Source organism: Taeniopygia guttata, chromosome 1, assembly GCF_048771995.1.
Source record: "Taeniopygia guttata chromosome 1, bTaeGut7.mat, whole genome shotgun sequence".
Lineage (NCBI taxonomy): Eukaryota > Metazoa > Chordata > Aves > Passeriformes > Estrildidae > Taeniopygia > Taeniopygia guttata.
The window spans coordinates 101,449,915-101,470,938 of NC_133024.1; the positions used below are offsets into that span (position 1 = coordinate 101,449,915).

The following is a 21,024-nucleotide window of genomic DNA, read 5'->3' on the forward strand; positions in this document are numbered from 1 at the left end:
TGTGCAAAAATGTTAAGAGTTGTCTGTCTTGAGCCGAGTTAACAGTTAACTAGGGGATTTTATTTCAGAGAATATTAAGGTTCAGTGTCCTTTTAGTTAGATGCTGTTCTCCTTCAAAAAATTTTTGTAAAATAATAAATTCCCTTGTAGTATATTCTTCTAGGTGTTTTCTCTTTTGAAATAAGCTTGGCCAAGACTTGATTACCTGAAAAAATGAAATGCTGTGGCCCATTTAATTTAACCCACAAAATCTGTGTCCTTTATATTTTCTCATCCTTCTTTTTGATCTGTGTTCTTAAATGTCATTGTCATATTTTTCCTTACTATATCACCTTTATGGTTTTGCATGGACAATAGGACAGCAGCCGTTTTATGATGCAGATACATGATATAAAGTTTTTCTGTCTTGCCTCAAATACAGCTGTTTGTTATTAAAAATTGAATGAAAAACATGCTAAATGGTAGAATATAATGGAGAAAATGGGTAGAAAAATAGCACTGATTATTCATGGGTGCAATGACTCTTACCTGTTTGATTTGACAGTTGATTAAATACATTTGTTGATGTTATTTGCAGTCAACAAGACTTTAGCAAAGCTATGTTTTTAATCATTTCTGTTCAAAAATATTTCAGTATTTTTCAGCCAATACATGCCCAGTCATAATTATTTTTGTGGCTATTGTATAAATATTTGAAAGTCTGATACATGTGTTAAGAGTATTCTATATGCCTCTGGCATTTATAAGTTGTGCACAAGAGTAAAATTTGTGGCTCATTTTCAGGTTGTAGTCCAATAGCTCTATAATGGGACATTAGGTTTAGTATACTCCACAATATTTAGAATTTTCCCTCTTAAGATTAAGACAATTCCAAGATGCAGCAGCTAACACTGACAGCATCAGCATTCTGGTGTTTCACTGCCAGTAATACTAAAGAAGGAATTTCATGTTGCTTTTGCGAAAGCAAATCTCGGATACAAAACTGCATCAAAATGTGGTGGCAGTTTTTGACCTGATCCTTGTGTAACTTGTAGATTACTGGAGTGAGAGTGACAAGGAGGAGGCTGACACTCCATCAACACCGAAGCAGGACAGCCCCCCGCCTCCGTACGACACGTACCCACGGCCACCTTCGGTGAGTCCCCTGCAGCTGTCCCTAGGAACGCATGCCCAAAGTGCCACCTCTGCCTGCTCTCCTGCCCAGGAGCGCACGCATGCACCCACAGTGCCGCTCAAACGTGTTCTTTAGTCGGTGCTTGACTTAAGGCATTGGTTAAGCAACACCAATGGCCATCATTGCTCTTTCCACTGGTTTGTAGAGAGCAGGGATTTATAATCCCACTTGCTGTACAAAATAGAGTAAGTTACAGAAGTCATTCTTCTTGTTCTTCATTCATGATGGACAGCTACTCATCCATGCAATCCTTCACCACCCCCTTATCAACTTTCTGAGAAAATGTTATTACCTCAGGAACAACACAGACTCTTCTATAAGGCTCCAGCAGTTGTGCTGTGAAGCATACAGTAACAAATTACACTTGAATTTCCAGAGAAAATGCCAGCATAAAAATGTTCTGTCATGTATTGGAAACAGCAACACCAGCTGTTCTCTTATTGTGAAAAAGTAGGTTTCTCATATAGAAAAATATAAATTAGAAAAAAGGGGAGGTTTGTTTTTTCTTTTTTCTTGAAGCAGTTGTTGATATAAAACCTTATTACAGACCTCTAACTTACTCTCCACTGGAAATTTTAACTTTCATCTCTGCATACTCAATGTTAACTAATACATCTTACTTCAATATGAGTTTTGGAATGAACAATGGGGAAATTCAGAGGAAAGAGAACATTCATGATGTTTAATTTAAAGGGAGCACTTTATCTTACAGAATTATAGATCTTTGAATGACAGTACTGAAGCACTGCAAGCATGATTCCAAAGAAAAGCAAAATAGGATAACCGGCATTTGGATAGCATTTTTAAGATTTTGAATGAGATACATCTTTTCTATGTCTTCCATAGTGCCATATTTTGCAACATTTCTGCAAATTTTCGTGGCTTATTTTATGGACTAAGTGACATAGTAAAGATACTTACTATGAATATACTGATAGTTATTCATACAGGCCAACAGGTGTGACATACAGACATGGGTATGCATTGAAATTAGGATCAGGACAGGTTAATTAGGTAAGTTTGCAACTTATTAATGAGCCGGGTGCGGTGGCTGACAGTGGCAGGTTATGACTAGCGGCAGGTCTCGGTGCGCATTGATCCGAAGGTTGCGCGTTGTTGACGTTGCAGATGAGCTGCACCAGCCCCTACGTGGAGCCCAAGCACAGCCGCCTCTCGTCCACGGAGACGTCGCAGTCGCAGTCGTCGCACGAGGAGTTCCGCCCGGAGGTGGCGGGGAGTGCCACCGAGTCCCCGGTGCGCAAGACGGCGAGCCAGCGGCGCTCCTGGCAGGACCTCATCGAGACGCCGCTGACGAGCTCGGGACTGCACTACCTGCAGACGCTGCCGCTGGAGGACTCCGTGTTCTCCGAGGTGGCCGTGGTGTCCCCCGAGCACCGGCGGCAGTCCACCTTGCCCACCCAGAAGTGCCACCTGCAAGACCACTACGGCCCCTTCCCCCTGGTGGAGGGCGAGCGGATGCAAGTGCTGAACGGGAATGGGGGAAAGCCCCGAAGTTTCACTCTGCCCCGGGACAGCGGCTTCAACCACTGCTGCCAGAGCCTCTCAGTCGGCGCTGCCGACCACCACGAAGAAACACAGCAGAAGGAGGAGGAGGAGGAGGAGGAAGAGGAAGGCAAAGCGGCAGAAGAAAACCAGGAAGATAAAAGTAAGTATGGAATATTTCTGTGGCTTTTCAAGTGTCCTGTTTCTGTAATGTGGAGGTTGTTTTTCCTTTTTCCTATCAAAAATCCCCAACAGTCTTTCAGCATCCCCCATGTTTTACCAGGTCCCCCTTGTTGCACACCTCTTTGGTCTGCCTTATGTATGAGGCCTAATAACCAGAGTGCTGCATGACCTCTCATGATCACCAAACATTTCCGTGTAGGCTGGTCACCAATCACCTACTAGCAATCCTTAGAATAAATGGATTTTGCTTCCATGCTTTCTTCACTTTTACACTTGCACGGTGTCCTCCTCCGCTGACACATTTGTGTTCAAGGGACATACTTGGTAAGATTTCCAGCCAACCCCATCTGAGCTGTGAAAACCTCTTGGTAAATCCTGGAGTGCAGAGTCAGGCTGTGATTGTGCAGTATCCAGGCAGGCAGGTTACAAGACATCCCAAAATCTGTAAGAAGTTGAAAAAGAGAAGGTATTTTACACAGTATTTTACCCAGTTTCTTACTGTGATTTATAAAGAAAGAAATTCAAAAAGCATTTCAAACAAACAAAAAAAATTATAGAGAACAACTGTGACCAGTGAGGCTTAAAAAATCATACTGCTGAGTAACTGTCAGTGACATGGCACATAAACTCCACAGATATTAGTGCTACTTATCAAACATAATCCAAATAACCAGGAATTAGAGAAGGTCCCTGCCATTCCTGAACATGTAAACACATTTTTGTGTCTGTTTCATGCTCTGTCCTTCGCTGTCATTTGTGGAGCTTCTCAGCATGTGCTGCTAGCAAGGTTGAGTCCACACCCAGGTTATAGGGTCAGTCAGTGAAACCTGCACTCACGATTTGTGGGGTTGTGCTGCAATTAAGTTATCAGAAGTGGCAAAGAAGGCAGGATAGCCCTTGAAGCTCTCCAAGGGTCTCTGCTATCTGTTCCTTCAAATTCAGCTTTTTCACTGCAGTAAAGAAGTACAAAAATGGTTAAGAGAGAGGAAAGGGTAATGAAAGCTTTGTATGATTAACTACCTACCTAACTTGATTCATTAAAGTTAGCACCTTTGTTGAGCATTAAAATTAATGTGGATGTTATTTAGTACACTTGGGAGACATCAAAAGTTGTCCTTATGCTTTAGGCATTACCTTCTAAACATCTCAAATTCTATACTTCCTTCTACTGTTTTGAGAAAACAGTGGTTTCTTCTGCAGAAATTAAATTTGATGTCGTTAAAAGTTTAAAAAGGCACTATTTCAATTGTGTTTGTGCATGACACTTTGCAAAAAAACTGATACATTTATTAGGGTAGTATTAGATTCTTACTGACTGTGAAATGAAGGTGTCTAATTAACAGGGTTAAATTTCATCAACCATGCAGTACATTTTGTCCTATTTTTAGCCTTCAGATTTGGTTTTCAAATGGGTTTTTACTGATAGAAATGTAAAAATATTTTTTTAAAAGTCATTACTGAAAATGGAAAGGGTTACAGAGACTTTCCTGGCTCTTACTGGCTTTGCTATGCTGTTTGGGCACTACTTACAGATACCCTTTGCAAGGTCTAAGGTTTATTTTAGGTGTTTTAAATCTCAATTTCAATGCCTTTGTGTACCTGATTGTAGCATTTTATAGCCTGCTAATTACTAGTGAAAGGCTAGCACTTGATTTAATGGACTTGGGCTTTTCTCCATCCTTCTATTCTAATTTCCAGAAAAGGAGAACAAAGAGGTCATTTTTGAAGTGCTCTCCCTGTATACATATACTTATATTTTTTTATTTGAATGAGGAGGTTTCCTTGGCTGAGGCTTTAACAGGAGATGATTTTTGAGACATTGATGACCAGCTAGACAGGTTAAGTGCTATCAATGAGTTGTTGACCTTGAAATTATAAAACCAGAAGTAAAATACTGTCTTGTCTGTTGAAAAGTTTAAGTGTTGAATTGCTTGTTGCTATGACTGCAATGTTCTGTTTGCAACACTGACTTTTTCCAGTGCCCTTACCAGTAAAAGGCAGGAGGATTTCCTGCAAGTGGTATTCTTAAGTGCAAAATGCAGTTTCTGAGTTGAGAGATTTGCTTACATCTGCTAAGTCACTAATGTGATGGGTGACCTTGTATGTGCTACCTCACTGCCTCCTTCACTTCCATTGCTCTGGGAAAACGAAACATTGCAACTGGCTGGAGAAAGGAAAGCCTCTCTTTCAGAAATGTTTTAACCTCACGTTGAATGTTCCCTCATGTGGTATCAGAATCTTTTAAATATATTTATTTGCCTTACACGTTTGTGATCCTGACACAGTTCTGGGCTCGTGGATGATTATTTGTGTTCTTGTGTGTATTTGTGTGAGTTTTAAAGCTTAATCATGCCTATTGCTTTGTGTGCGAGACAAGAATGCAGCTCCTTTGCTGTTGTCAGATGTCATTGCCAAAAGTTTGTTTTCTCAGCTTTCTGGTTTTACATTCTCACTTTTAGAGTCACATGAATTTAAATTAAATAGTAAAATGCAGTCCTGTTTCTTCCAACTTCCCTTGCAGAATTGTTTTCAAATAACTGCAACACGAACTAGGAGCTCCACACTTTTTTCAGATACTGTCCCTAGCTGCTATAATTTAACATAGTTCTGTTGACTTTGTACTACAGTTACACTGATTTGCAACAATTAAACATCTTCTCTCAGTCAGTCACCATTTTATGTCTTAAATAGATATTTCATGGCTTTACTGACCCTGAAAATAGTTCTGTGTATCAACTCTGCTACAATGCCTAGATATATATGGCAGATTGAAAATATGGGTTGTCCTTTCCTGTGTTTATCTGTCAGGACCTACCTTTGTTGTGTGTTCAGGTGCTTATTTTTGTCCTGTTATATCACATTAACATTGCACTGCTAATCCTTAATGGATGTTTTATTTCCCAAATGACTTTTGTGTAAATCATGTCGATGTTCCATACTGACACCATCTTGTAATGGTCTCTTGCTCTGTAATTGAAGAGGATTCTCTTGTGGGATATTTGAGCTTTTCCATGTGTTTGCTCCTGACTATGCAAATGGCAAACCACGTTCAGACCTGCAGCACCAAACATGCCCCTTGCTGTGCTGTTCAGAGGCAGCCTGAGCACAGAGAGAGGTTGGAGACTGTGGCAGTGTTTGCATTTCTGTGATTCAGTTGTGAATGAAGGTTGGGCCTTCTCAGGTTTGTTTTCTGCTAGTGGGAGGTAGTAGAAGGAGACAGCAGCATATCATGACACTGTCACCCTCTTCCCCTCTGGCCCCACCTCTGTCTGCACTCTGTGTTTTGACGGATTCTGCCACTTACTGCAAAGAACACTTCTACAGAGACTACTTCCCGGTTTTGTCCCAGGAAAGCTTGTTTCATTTTTTGCTTTATTTTTTAAAATTATCATTGGTGGTAGTTCCTTCATTTGTGCATTACTAATGTCAGCATCTAAAAGAAGTACATAACTAGCTCTCTGCAGGGTGTATGTGGCTGTTGATCCTGTCAACTTAGTTGCAGAAAAACCTTTTTTGCATATTCCCTGAAAAAGTCTTTGTAGAACAGCCGTGTCTGGGGGTGTCCCAGGTGCTGTCATCTGCCCAGGGACTGCTGGGCCAGGAGCTCTGCTGCTGGCTCCATGTGCTGCAGCACTGGCTGGGGTAATACTGGCACACTTTCCAGGGAACTCACACCTGGGACCTGCAACAGTGTGCAAGGCAGTTTTCCACTATGCTGGATGTATAAAAATTTATTCTATGCTGGCTCCATAAAAATTTATTCAGGGAACATGGATAGAAAAGCACTGGTGTCTGTGTTGGAGTTTGAAAAGGTGTTTGCAGCAGGAAGAAATCACTTAGATTGTCTTCGCAGTGTTAAACTCCATTTCCTTCTGTGTTGTTTCTTGCCTCTTTGTTCTGCAAGTTTTCAGTTCTTTTTCTGCACTCTTAATGCAATCATTCTTCCTGACACGTGTTGAAGGACTTTTTTGTTGCTACCCCATCATCATAATTTCGGGTAATACCTCCTATATAGCATGGACAACTGTAACAAAGTCTTATATAAATTCTAATAAATTACTGGCTGCCCTTCTGGGGCAATTAATGCTGAGAGCTGCTTGTTTGCTGCACTGGTTTCACTCTCCAGAGTGTTTACAAGATGCTACAATCTTCCTCATGTGACTTCTGTCACCTTGGAAAGATTTTACTCTGAGGGCTGGGCAAACTCACAGGTATTCCCTGGCATTTTGCTCCATCACCACAAGCTCTTGTGCAGGTTTGCAACATCTCCTGTCATCCCGTGCTTAGTCCACACAGTCTTGTGAATGCTACCTCAGAGGAACACAATAACCTCATGCTCCAGTCTCTAATATTTGCCTTTTGACCCTAAACTACTGAAAACACTTGTCAAAGGCCAGAGCAGGAGCTAACGTTGGCATTTTGCAGCTCTGAGAGATGTCCAGTCCCTGTGAAGGGTTTCAGGAAGGCTCACCTTTATGTCAGGGAGGGCTGGTCACTGAAAGAGGTATCAAATGACTGTGCTGAGGTTTTCTTCTTTTATTTCCCAGTAAAGAACTACAAACTAGCCAGAGAATAAGAGAAACTGAGGAAAATTTCTCCCATGTTGCAACTTCCCAGTTGCAGAATTAAATTGAAGGTGGCAGTGCTTTCACAAAATAGGACAGAGCAGCTAAGGACTCCCATGACTAGCAGCAAGAATCATGCACTGTGCCCGAGAAGGTGTATCCATGGGACATAGCAACATTTTCTTTCAAGAAGGAGTTAGTACCAGTAAAAAATATACTCTGAATAAGGCCAGGTATTTCAAATTCTAAAATACAGGTCTATGGAGACTTCCCTCTTTTTAATGAGGGGGCTGTAATGCATGTAGGTATGTCTCAGAAGGATCAATGTTTGTTAATTAAACACTGTGTTATGAAGTGGTACCCTGTGTACACTTCTAAGTCTTGCTTCTCTGCATTTTAGGTAGAGTGTCTTCACTTTGGCAGGTTTTAGGCAACGGTGAAATGTGTGAGTCAGGATGAATAACACATAAAGCCTGGATTGCACACACTGGAGTTGATGAGGATGTGTGGCTGAAATTAATAGGGCAGTTTGCTTTTCTGACAGCCTCTTTCCATTTTAGAGAGGACATCATTAGTGGTGTCCTGTTGTCTGACCACCCAGTTTTATCCTCACCGAGAGACAGGGGAGGAAGCATTAAGATACTGTATCTTCCCCTCTGGAATTGATGCCCAGGGGTGTCTGAAATAAGCAGAGCTATGAGAAATTGAGGTAATGTTTCACATTAGGAAGTATTCCATATGAAACTGGTGAACAGCACAAAGTGCAGCCCCTTCTGGGACACTAAGGAGGGTGTTATTCTCTTATGCATCCACTATTGGTCCTGTACAACCAAGAGCATTTGCTAAGTCGGGGTTGTTTGTTTTTTTGCCTGACATCCTTCTGGGCAACACAGCCCATGCATGCTCAGACACTGGAGTAGGCTAATGAAATGTCTGCTTTTTCTGAGCTTTGTTTTTGTGATCTGATTTTTCATTCCTAATTCCCATTTGAGCCTTCCAGTGGTATCTGACTGGGCATTTGCACTCCTGTGGGCTGAAGGCCACCAGCATTTTGTGCCTTCTCTACTTTTCCCATTATCTCCAATGCACTGTTTTTGCTGTTATCTCAGATTGAGCTTACCTAAAAATGCTGCCTGATTATGTACAAAAATATGACCACCTTAGATAAACAACTGGGAGTAGATATGTTCATATCTGGCATGTTCTTTAATTAAAATGTAAAATATATAAAATAATGATTTTTCAATTCTTATATGCAAAAGCAACTCCACTTCAGAAGTGAGTTTGTATTCTAAACAAAAATGTTGGGATACAAAACCTCTATATCCTGATTTAAAATTTCAGTTCAAGGGGAAAAAATTGCCTGCAGTGTTTGAAATCCAAGTATTGAATCATTTACTGAGTAGCAGTTCAGAAAGCAATATGGGCTGTCAACAAAAATAAGAATAGTTTTAATTTTATGCTTGTTAGTGTTTATACATATAGATGCATTTTGCCCACAAATATTTTGTTGCCACATTTAAAATTTTATTTGATTTCTATTGCCCATGCTGCTAAAAATACAAAGGAGAGATTAATTCCTACTTTTCTTTTGGTTTTAATAGCTTTGGGTCTCATTGCCAATAAAGGTCATATGCTTTTGCCTGAAATATATGGATTAAATAGTCTTTTTATATGCAAAAGAAGTTCACAATATAATTTCTTACATGGACATTCTTCCAAATTGCTTTTCTTGCTAAGTTTCCTCAATTTAATTTCTAAGTTGAGTACTATGAATGGAGCTATGCTACTCCCTACCAGAGACCCCCTTGAAATAAGGAATATATACATGCAAGAATATATTTCTGGTGGGGTTTTTTTTATGTTCTGCATTAATTCTCTTGCCAGGTGATATGTAACCAATCTATTTTACATTTAATTTTTCCACTTCATAGTGTCAGCAAGCTCTGTCTCTGCTGCTGCCCTGTCTGTGTCTGGATGCAGAGATGCTCTCCTTGGGAAAAGTCACTCATAAATTGTAAAACACTTCACAAGCAACAGAGGCAAGACAGTCCAAGTCCTCTAGGGCTCTCAGTTTACCCCACTGCTGTTCCTTCCCAGTTTGTTGCCCTGAAAAACTTTGTTAGCATTATTAAAAATGCCCTTTTTTGTGCTTGCTGCTTCCACTCCCTCAATTCTTAATGTGCTTTCAATTCTGAAGTTATAGTCAAATTTACTAAGGGAAGATATGTAGATTTTTTTACATTATTTTTTGAATGAAAAGGAAAATCCAACTTTATTTTTTCATTAACCCATAATTTTCCATTGAAAATGGAGTTTTCCTGTCCTAAAATATAAATTTGCATTCGTCTTGGTTTCAAACATGAAAAACATGCAGTTTTTAAATAATTTATATTAAAATTCTCACTTAAAGCTTCTGAAAATAGTTATAAAGACATTCTTAGGTTTGACTACTGCAATTTGATTGCAATTTTTTCCATGACAGGGCCATTTCTCACTGGAAATTTTGCAGAACTGGCATAGTTCTTCTTTGAGATAGAGCAGAGACTTGGCCTAATCTGAAGGTTTCTAAATGCAAAGGAAACAGAAATCTACAATAAAAAAAGTTAGCTACTTATTATTTACATGAGAAGGTTATTTAGAAATGTATAATTTTAAACTGTTAAAGCTAAAAAAAGATGAAACTTTTTCTATAATCAAAGGCAATTAAGTCAGAAGATGGTGTCATAGTACCAGTAGGACTAGGGAAACAGAGGAGTACTAAAGGCTTTCCAGAATGTATTCATTACATCTCCAGGTGGTACCATCTGTTTTGTGTGGCTCTCCTGTTATTTCAAGGCAATCATTGCAACAAGAATGAACTTGAGTCAGTAGTGCTTGGAAGGACATGGGAGGGATACAGTTTTATTAAACTACTACCATGCTGGATGTCTGGAGGGTCACCATGTAAACGTGCATTCTTGTTTAATTAATGTTCATCATGGGAAGCAGGATAGGATATTGAAGACTTTAGTGGAAACAGTCAGCATCCTGCCAAAATTTTTTTTTGCTGGACTCTAGAATAAAGGCAGATTTGTTACAAAGCAGTTCAGTTTAAACTATTTTGAAAAAGAAGTCCTCAGAATTTTTGGGTTTAAGATGAATATTTTCATGGAGGTCTATGCTATCAATGTTGTAGGATAATTTTTTGTGAATTGTCCTATCATGCTAGCCTGGCCTTCTGGCTGCCTTTTCTTGCAGTCACTAGCTGCTGCTCCAGAGGGTCACAGATCTTTCTTCTAACCTGGCAGCCCTAGGCTTGGATACCCCTGGACAGCTAAAATGGCACTAGATGCTTGGTTTTTGGCATCTTTTTATCCTTACTGGTTTTCTAAACCTTTCCAGTGCAGGAGAGCAGTGTATATAGGTTAAAATCTTGGTCACTGCAAAGACCCTGGCAAAGCTGTAAGTGTGATGTGCTTGCCTCGGAGCCAGGGAGCTGGAAATTATTTGGAAGATTATCCATTGTAGTTCTGCCATCTAAATCTGGAGCTGCTATACCTTCCAAATCTTAAACACTCCTGGTGGTGGGCATTCTTAATTCCCTCCAGACAGTGCTTTTCCTCTTTGCTGTTTTGGGAAGGAATATTTTTTTTTTCCTGCTAATGGATATTGAATTGTTCTCTCTGCAATTTAAGCCCAGCATTTCCATTCTTTATGGCACAGGAAACAGACTGCTCCATTACAGCAGCCCTTCTTCCAAGCTGAAAGGTTGCTGTGAAGGTTGGATTAGCTTTTCCCATACTTAGTGTTTGATAGGCCTCTGACTCCTCTTGCTGAGCTTCCCTGGGTTTCCCAGGCTGATCCCACTCCTGCCATGGCAGAGTCTGAGCTGGCTGCAGCACATCTGGTTGAGACCAGGGAGCTTGCTCTGCCCTGGCTCTTTTATGCTCTATACTGTGATTAGTGTCTGTTTGGCAGCCATACTGTACTTCATATTTCACCTGAGGCTCTACAGTGTCCCAGATGGTTTTCTGCTTAATGGTTGTTTTTCTAATTGTAGTTGTTCTGTTTTTTTCCTGGGCCTCTTACCTATCTACATTTAGTATCTCATGTTAATAAAAGCCTCAGCTGAATTAAAATGTCAAATTAATTGGGCTAAAACCAACCAAGAAATATATATGACATTTTGTAAAACTAACAGCCTGACTAGGTTTAAAAAAAAAAAAAAGCCTTGCAGACTAACCTGGTGTTTGCCAGGCTCTGTGTCTGTTAGCACAGCATTTACCATATTGTTAATATAAAACTTGGCAAGGGATTTCATCCCTCCAGACCATTCCAGCTCTGAGGCTGTCCTCCAGCAGTCCTAGGAGATGTTTCCTCACACGTTGGTGCCTGTGGATTTTAATAAGTTTATTCTCTTGCACTATTCAGGCTATTGATCCCATGTGGAACTGTTCCTGGATGCAGAGCAGCCTCAGGGGAACCCCTTATAGGGCAGCCTCTCCCTTTAAAGGGACCTCTGATGTCTCCTGCAGCTGGGCTTGGCTTTGCTATCAGAGGACACCTTGGATAGGGAAGGTGACTAATATTGTTTACTTCTGAGAGCTGAACTTCTAGAAGGAAAAGAGGGTTCCCTGTGTCACAGACCTTCTGCATCTAAATAGCCAGAGATGTTACCTGGAGACAAGTTGGGAGCAGAAGTCTCTTTCTTTTGTCACTTAGGATTCCATCCCTCCCTCAAAAGTGTTTAATGGTCATAGTTTATAGCAGCCATGTGTGTTTAATTTGTAAGATCTTCTGTTAAGAATTAAGAAGAATTTCCAGTTCTTTAGAAACAAATGTGATAATACAGTATTATTAAACAAACAAACAAAAAAAACCCTGTAATCAGGCAATTTTGCAGTTCTCATTCATTCTTAATAAAATAGGTTCTTACCTTTGTTTTAAAAACATGTAGTTCAAAAAGAAGAAGATAAATATTTTATGTCTCCTTTTGTGCACCAAATTTGCGAATTTTAAAATTTGTTGGATGGTTAACAGTCCAGCATCCTTGTACTAGTGTGGTGCTATTAAATACCATTATTATATGAACAAAGCATACAAGAAGTTCTCTGCAGGATCTTAGTGTATTTATATTAAGAAAATGGCTGCATTTTAAGTAGGATTTTTGCTTTCTGGCTTCACATTTTGAGTAATGCTGGCACAAAATAATACCAGCTAATTATCTCTTCTCTTCTGGATTCCAGAGGGATAAACTTCAGGCTTTTGGAATATAAAATATCACCACTGATTTCTTTAAAAGTATTTGAGTTGTTATCACAATCAGAGAGAGGGAAGAGAGGCTGTCAAAAAACTTCAATTTAAACCATCTTTCAACCAGTTTTTGAAACGTTCATTTAATCATAAGATTATTTACAGGCCTCAAGGAGGAAGCAGAATTAAGGAAGCCTCACTTAGGAGATTTCTGCTGATTGTAAATTCAGGGATGGACAGAGATCGGGCAGTGGCAAGGGCAGGAAATTTACCCTCATCACTTTACCAGCAGACTCATAAGAGAAGTAAGAAAACTCAACTGAGATCCTCGTGCTTTTAGTTCCAGGTTAAAAGAAGCTCAGATTTTTAGTGAGGAGGGGTGGCTTGGGGAGGCTTCAGGAGCAGCTCCTGGCAATGCCAGAATCCCCTGTTAGTGGGGTTTCCTACTTGTGCAAAGTGGTCTTTATGGAATACTTGAGAGATGGTGAATATGAGACACAATTGGAGGGTATTTTCCTGTAGTAAAACTGGTAAAATCTGGTTTAGAATTCGCATAACAGTATTTCAGTTGCTTCCACACTTGGCAATAAAATGAGATTTTTTTGCTGTACTAATGTGCATACTTGAAAGCCAATCTAAAAATCATGCTAAATCTATAAAAGGCTTGAAGCTGATTATTCTGAGAGTTGTTTCTTTCCTCCCTGCTAGAATGTGTCCTGCCATTTATTTTAAACTTCTAATTAAAAAAAAATATTCTCAAGACATTTTCTTCTTTTTTTTAAATTTTAATTTAGCTAAGTACATGTACATAATTTTACAGCAAAACATTTATATTTCTAACTTTATTGTAATGACTCTAAAGACAACTGGATTTGCCGGCTTCTGTTTCTTTAGAAGCAGAAGAGAGAATTTTTATTTATTTAGTTCCAGCCATGTGAAGAGTCCGGGGAAAATTCCATTTAAGCTTTAGATTCCAAACTAAAATTATCCAAGACTGAATTACTATTTTTTTTATATTGCTCTGCTTACCTTCTCCAGTGTCACTGTATCATCTAAATATTTAATGTCCTGTTTCTTAATGTATCCTCAGAGTTTCATGTAATCACATTTTAGGGGCTAGAAATACTTATTAATGAACTAGACTAATTTTGCCATTAATTAACTAGACTAATTTCACCAAAAATTTTTTATACCAAGACACTGAAAGTTTAACAGGGTTTATGAAATGGTGAGACTATGGAATAAAAATAAAATTAATAAAAATGACCCAACAAACACAAATGCACTTTAGACATTACTGCATTATGGATTAATAAATCAATAGTTTCCAAGTTCTCTGCTCACTTTGTGCTTTAACCTTGAGTTCACAAATTCTGCTAGCAGATAAGGACATCTTATAGTGGCTGTCATGAATCTTACAGCATAAACAGGCTACTCTGTATCTATGCAAATTCTAAGAAGTTGAGAAAATTCTTTTTATGAAAACCTTGCACAATTGGTAAAATATCTGTAAAATGTCTTTGTAGTAAAAGAAGAGGGAAAAAAAAGATGTGTGTTAGCTTTCCTGGGAATGCTTGTTTAAAGCATGGCTGAAATTTTTGGTACAATTATTTCTGAACTATTGTAAGAAGGTGGAAGGAAGTGTGAGTGTTTTCATAAAGTTAAAAAAATATTTCCTTGAAGACTCACGGTTTGGAAATGGCTTTTACAGTTATGCAACTCAGAACTACCACCTTCTTCTTGGCCTGTCCCATCCCAAAAGACAGTTTTCCTAAGCTTGAGTATGTTGTGGCTAAATAAGACTATGGGACTTATAGGAGTGTATAAAAGTCACTTGAAGTAAAAATTAGACTTTTCAGTTTTGAGAACAGAACTTAGATCTTTATGGATTTCATTACTCCTGAAATTTAGTGGGAGTTGAATGTGGAAGGATGAGGGCATGGGTGGATGGCCATGAGCAGCCAGTACCTGTGGCACCTTAGTTTATACTTGGAGGAAAACAGGCATGGGGGGGTGAAATTTTATATTCTACATGGGTTTGGCTTTGCTGCCAAGGCTGTCAGAAAGCTCTGTGCATTTTCAGTACCACTGTTCCTTGGAATGATGGGGAGTAGGAGGTTGCTGAGAGTAACCCAATGAACAAAGGAAAGCACACTCCCAAGGTGGTGGAGGTTTAATTTACCCCTTTTCTTAAAAAATAAAATAAACCGTTTATGCAGTCTGATCTGTATTACTTGGGAATTGGAAACATCAGGGTAGCTGGGGAGGAGACTGCAAAATTGAGTAGGGTGAGATGGAAGCAGAAAGTAGAAGACTAGAAATAGGGCATAAATCTGTAATGGTGAGGATAAGCTATGGAACAAGTTTAATTAAGTTGTGATTAGTTTTTGAAATCAAAATCCCATCAGCCTCTAATTCTTTGTGCCACAAATAAGGATGATGGTATTATAAATCTTTCCCCAGTTAGAAAAACTGTTTTAAAAGTATTTTGTTTCTACAGTGTCACATTTCTCTTACAGCATAACCTACTGTAAAGGCATCTGTGCTGCTTTAGGCTTTATTTCAAAGATTTATGCAGTTTAGCATTTTGAGCCAAGGTGAACCACGTGGATGGATTTTATGCTGAAGCCATGTTCTGTGCATTGATCATGCCAGTGCATTGAAATATTTCTCAGTGCAAGTTGTCTTCCAAGGAGGAGACTCTGGCATAACCTCATTATTAAGTTGAAAACCCTGTAATATCAATGTCTATAATTAGTTGCAGCAACAGTTATTTTTGGCCCCTTAGCTCTTGTCTGCTGAAAGTACTAGCTGAGACTTTTTCTTCAGATTATTTTCTCAGTTGTACTGTATGGAAATAGAGTAAATTTTTTTAAAGATAGATGCATGAGGCTGTTTCTTTATTTTGCCCTCATATGTTTTGCATTTCTCTACTCTGGTGTTGCTCATCTTTAGCAGTGTTATTAATGACCAGAAATATACAGCCAAATCTTCATCTCTGGTCCTCCTGGGTTTTACTAATTTCCTCCTTCCAAGGCAAATGATTGTGGTAGTTCCAGGTTGAGCAGGGAGATTGTTCTCTGCACTTAGACTTTAACTGTGGATTTCCAGTTCTGAAATCCCCCAAGTTTCTGTACACACCTTCTAAGGGGTTGTTTCAAACATCTTCAGTTGAGTGTGCTCTGATAATGTATACCATATACCAGTATATGTTTGGGGTTTTTTTGTTTCTGCTTTATCTACACTACTTCCTGTATTTATATGTAGGTAGAAGCCAAACCTCCCTAGTCCTCTGTTTTTGTAAAAGCTTATTTGACATTTTTAACAAGTGCAATCCAAGAAGAGAACTAAATGGAGCTGTTTGGTATAAGATGTTTTTGCCTGATAGGGAAAAAAGAAAAAGGTTTGGTTTTGATGTTGGTGAGGCATGAAAAGAGACATGTAATGCTTATTCATGTACAAGACTGCAGAGAAGAAGAAAGTAAAAAAGACAATGTAGCTTCTGAGGACAATAGCTAACTGAGCAGCTTGAGAAATGCATAGGAAAGAGGTTGCTGTTATGGGATAACAGCTCAGCTACAGGATACTTAGTGCTTTTCAGGCTGTAGAGATGATAATATTTTTCTTTGTTTAGTGGTGATATTTTAGTGAAAGGCACTTAAGCAAACCAAAGCCAGAGTGTGTAGCAAATTGCTGGGAATATATCTCTGATAACAGCTCTGGGTCTTGCTACAGCTTGTCCAGGGAAACCTTGCTCGTGTGTGTGACTGGTGTGGACAGCAGGAACCCCTCCTTTGGATTACCATCCCCTGAGGGAAGGGCACTCTTCCCTGTCATTTTCAAAAGGTGGCTGTTCTTGCAGGTAACCCTTCCTCCAGCACCTCAGGGTGTTTTGGTCCATTTGGATTCCCTTGCATACAACAATCACTGGTTGTGGTGACAATAAGGGATTTTCTCCTCGAGTCCCTCGATGCCCTTTCTGCCACTGTTGGCAGGACCAAGGGCTGAGCCCACAGTGACTCTGGGGCCTGGCACTGCTGGAGGCTGCCAGGGGAGCAGACGGGGCCCTCCACATCCTCACTCAGATCAAGAGGTTTCTTGTAAAACTTTAAATTACATTTAAATTACATTTAAAATGTGTCCCCACCTCCCAGCAGATTGCTACAGCGATGCCAGTGTCAGGTGTCAGTGGTGGGCTGCAGTGGTGCTCCCTCCCACCCTGCACCTGCCTTTCTCCAGCTCCTCTTCCTCATGTCAGCCTGATCAGCCACCGTGCCCAGCCGTCCCCTGTGCCCAGCTGCTCAAAGAGCTGGGGCAGCCCTTTAGGGAGCAGCTGCCCTCACTTTAATAAGACTTCTTTTCCTGGCTATTGTTAACTTTGAGTAAACTAAAAGTGTTTTTCCCTTGTTGTGATCAAAAGACCTGGATGAGGTAGCAGAAGCTAGAAAGTAGTCATGCATATTCTAAGATGATGGCACTCTCATCTCCAGTTGAAAGCTGCAGAGATAATTTTTTCAATTTCACGAAAAAGAGCACCACTTCTAACAACTCAAGAGGTTTTGAGAAGTGCCCATCTCTGACACAATTTTGGTGTTTCTGCCAGTAGAGGAGTTTGGCATACCTTAGGAATGATGAGATTGGTACCAGGTGGGCACAGTGCACTGCTCCATCACTCCAGGGGAACAGCAGGTCTCCCCCAGGCTCTGCCCTTCCACACTGGGAAGGGATCAGCTGTGCAGGAGAAGAGAACCAGGGCCTGAATCACATATTGGTGCTGTAATATGTTCAGTGTGTGGAGGTGTAACTGTGGCAGTTTTGGAGATGCTTGGGGATGAATTGAGACAGAGGCCAAAGAGAAGCAATTTTCATTCCGATGTCTTTGCACCTTTGTGCAAAGGTCATTGAGGGTAAAAGCCTCCTGAACTGGTGGAGGAATTGGTGGAAGAGTAGGAATTGATGGGAGTGTAGATATACTTCCTTAGTGGCTGTCACCAGTTCACCAAGAATTTTACCAGGATCTTTCCTTGAAAACCACTGTGTGCACCGTGTTCTCTTACCAGGAGGGTTTTTGGTGGGTGCCTGTATTTCAGAAAAGGCTGGGGAGGAAGGCTAAGAACTCCTGCATGGCTGGGCATCAGTATCATGAAACCCTGGCATGGCATCCTTCAGCTTTGTCTAGGTTCCTGGCCAGTCTGACAAATCCCTTTTGCCATCCATTTTCATGAATGGCAGCCTTGGGGTTATCAGAAAGAGTAATAAATGAGGAGCTTGAACACATAAGATGATATGACAGAATACTCCCTGGATTAGTTTGCTGGTTTTTCCCCTCCTAAAAAGGGCATACAGAAATACTGTCTTAGCAGGCTTCAGGAGATACTATCCATCTATATCTCATCCAGTCTAGCATGTTCAGGGATTTGAAATAATTTTAAATTTGCTATTTATTGCTATCTTTAAAGTTAAAATACAGTCAGGAGCTTCAGATGTTTTCAGCATTTCACTCCTGCAGCAGGAATCCTTAGTGTAATGAAATCCCTCTGAAGCCCTGATTTTCTCTAGTGATAGAATTCTTTGGAATATGAAAGGCTTAAGATGCACTTCTTATGAAAAAAATTGGATCCCCTCTGAAAACAGCTCTTACACTTTAAAAATATGCAAGCAATTCTTAACAAATAACATAGCAATGTTTGGCCTCTCAGAAGAGTACCTTGCATAAAACCTTCCAGTGCAGGCTTTTTATATAGAGATAATTATTCTCATAAAAATAATTTAAATTTACCAGATGAAAGTACAAATCTTCAGCCGCCAAAACGTGTGAAACATTTAATCAGTAATTCTTAATTTTATACTATAAAGTAGGTAAGGAATTTCCTCCAGGCAAACAAGGAGGTCATTTCTGTGTTGGTCTGATGGGCTTTCAAGACACCAGAGATAGCCAAGAAAACAGATCAATCATTGGTTTAGAAAAAGAACGGTAATTCCTGTCTTATTTTTATGGGAACCAAACTAATTAAAAGCAAGACTTCTAAAAGCAGTTTCTTTATATGCTAATTTTATGCAGTATATTTCAGGTTGTTGATAGGAGGGAGGGCTTCAGGTCTGATAACATTTTTGTTGCTAAATACGGTCCTTCTCAAATCTGAAAGACACCTGACTGAGTCAAAAATAGAGTAGAACAGAACGATAATACTTGCCTGGGAACAGTCAAGGCAAGTTGGATTGACAGATCCAACACGTGCTAGAACATGAGGAGAGGAGAAGGGAGTACCTTTGTTAAACACAGCACAACAGCCAGGAGTGGTGCCAGCGGTTCACTTGTTGGCCTTGCCAGAGCAGTAATAGTAGAGTCCATGTTTTGTGTGTGTGCCCCTCCAGTGAGCTCTAAATTAAATTAAAGTATTTCAACATGATGAATGTTAGTATAAAAATAATTATAGTTTCCTCCCCCAATTTTCCCTGAGTAGATTTTGACACCATTGCCATTGGAGGCTTTAGCAAAAGCTGCTGAAAAACCTCAGCCAAATATGACACAAACAAGATAACACTTTTTTCTCAGTCTGGTCATTTTACCTTACCACAAGGTGTGCTATCAGTAACTTACAGTGTTCAGGTGATCTGTGGCTCTTTCACTGACCCAGGCCAGGTTGGCAGGTTGTCCAGCTGTCAGCAGTTGTGGCAGGGTCAGCATCTCCATCCTCTGCCCTTGGATGTAGCCTGGCTGTGGGAACATGACAGTCTGGCTGGGTGTTATTTAGTCACACCAGGGATTTTGTCAGTGTATTGGTGTTTTTGTTATCAGTATGGAAAGCACACCAGAAAAATGCAATCATGTTACTTGATGATGGGCTGTTAAAGTCTCCTCTGACCAAAGGGGCTTGTACTGGTTGAAGTTAAAAGTTTATTTGTGTAAATTTAAATTTGTTATGCTATAATTAATTCCATATGTGTCTGTCTTCTTTTAAAGCCCTTAGCAAGTTAATGTAAAAAAAATTCCAGAAATACACTCCTTGAAAAAGTAATTTAAAAAGTAATACACAGAATAATTTGTCACAACAATAAGACCAATTCTGCTTAAATACTTATTAAGAAAATCATTGATACCAATTCAAAAATTAGTACATTGGGTTTTTTTTCAGGATTGATGTCCAAATCATTAGTCAGGAAACAGAATTCTCATCTTTGTGTTGTGATAGACTGGAACTACAGTTCCTGCTTTATGATCAGGAAACAAGGACATGGCTTTTCAAGCAGTTCTCAAAATAAACAATGCAGGAGGTTTGGTAGATTAAATTGAGCTTTATATGCCATTGCAATCATAGCCTGGCTGATTTTAGCTTACAATAGTACTAAAAATTGCATTGAAAGGAATCTCACCATTAGACATATGCCTTATGTGCTTGTCTTTGGGATGTAACATAGACTTGTCCTGGGTGAGGCATGTCCCATAGGCTTATGTAACTTAAGTCTCTGTGTAATCCAGCAATTAGAGTGCCAGTATGCAGAAGTTTTAATATCATTATCAGAATTCATAAACTGCCTAATGGGATGCTAAAGTTGTGATTACATCCTATGCCTTCTAAATCTATATAAAATTATGAGTTCAGCCAGCTGCCCTTTCTTTTTTTTTCCTGAATATGGTTATTCACCTGTGTCTTACTGGTTATGTCCCAAATTAGGGGGCTTCCTTTTCTGGGAGCAGCTCTTTGTATTGCTTTGCAATGGTTACAAAATTAACTACTCTGGAAAAATAACCTTGTTTTCTGACATAACCACACTCAAACTGCTCCATCTTGAAACTGTGGACTGTCACTTCAGTAAGATCCTGGTAATGAGCTGAAGGACAGAGTTTTGCAGATATTAGAGAGATACCTAAACAGCATAAGAAAAACCATTAGATATATCTTAATATGGAGGGACAAAATAAGGACAGAATTAGAAATAATATAATATAATGCAGTATAATAATATAGTAAGAGTTAGTAATTTGGCAATTTAATGTGCTACATTTTGGTTTATTTAGTTCTTCAGTACTGGGCAGACAGAGGGTTATTTAGCAGTAGCTGTAGTACATGAAGTGCATTAGAGAGCTGGGTTACATTTGCAATTTAGAAATAATGTACTAAGTGGGATGAAAAGTGGCTGCTGATCAGAGCCCTGTAATTTCCACTGCCTTGTTCTCATGGGACCAATGTAGCACCTGCAGAGGACAGGCACTGGAGGCTGTACGTGGGCTGACACCACCATCTGTCCTCCCTGTGCCTGTTCCTCACCGTGGTGCTTCCCATGGAATATTTGTCCTCTTGGTGTTCCTCAGTGAGAACATGGGGGACACTAAAGCATATTTTGTGATGTTGTAAAAGCTTA

The 21,024-nt window shown here is 39.7% G+C and overlaps 1 protein-coding gene across 9 annotated transcripts in view; it reads left to right on the forward strand.

Moving 5' to 3' along the window:
- The window catches only part of CNKSR2 (connector enhancer of kinase suppressor of Ras 2), a 204,120-nt gene that overhangs the window by 161,107 nt on the left and 21,989 nt on the right, over positions 1-21,024 (forward strand). For all 9 annotated transcript variants that reach the window (XM_030282021.4, XM_072934511.1, XM_072934519.1 and 6 more), the window contains 2 exons: positions 1,035-1,135; positions 2,303-2,840. In XM_030282021.4, the coding sequence (XP_030137881.4) occupies positions 1,035-1,135; positions 2,303-2,840 (639 nt within the window). The remainder of the gene's footprint in view (positions 1-1,034; positions 1,136-2,302; positions 2,841-21,024) is intronic.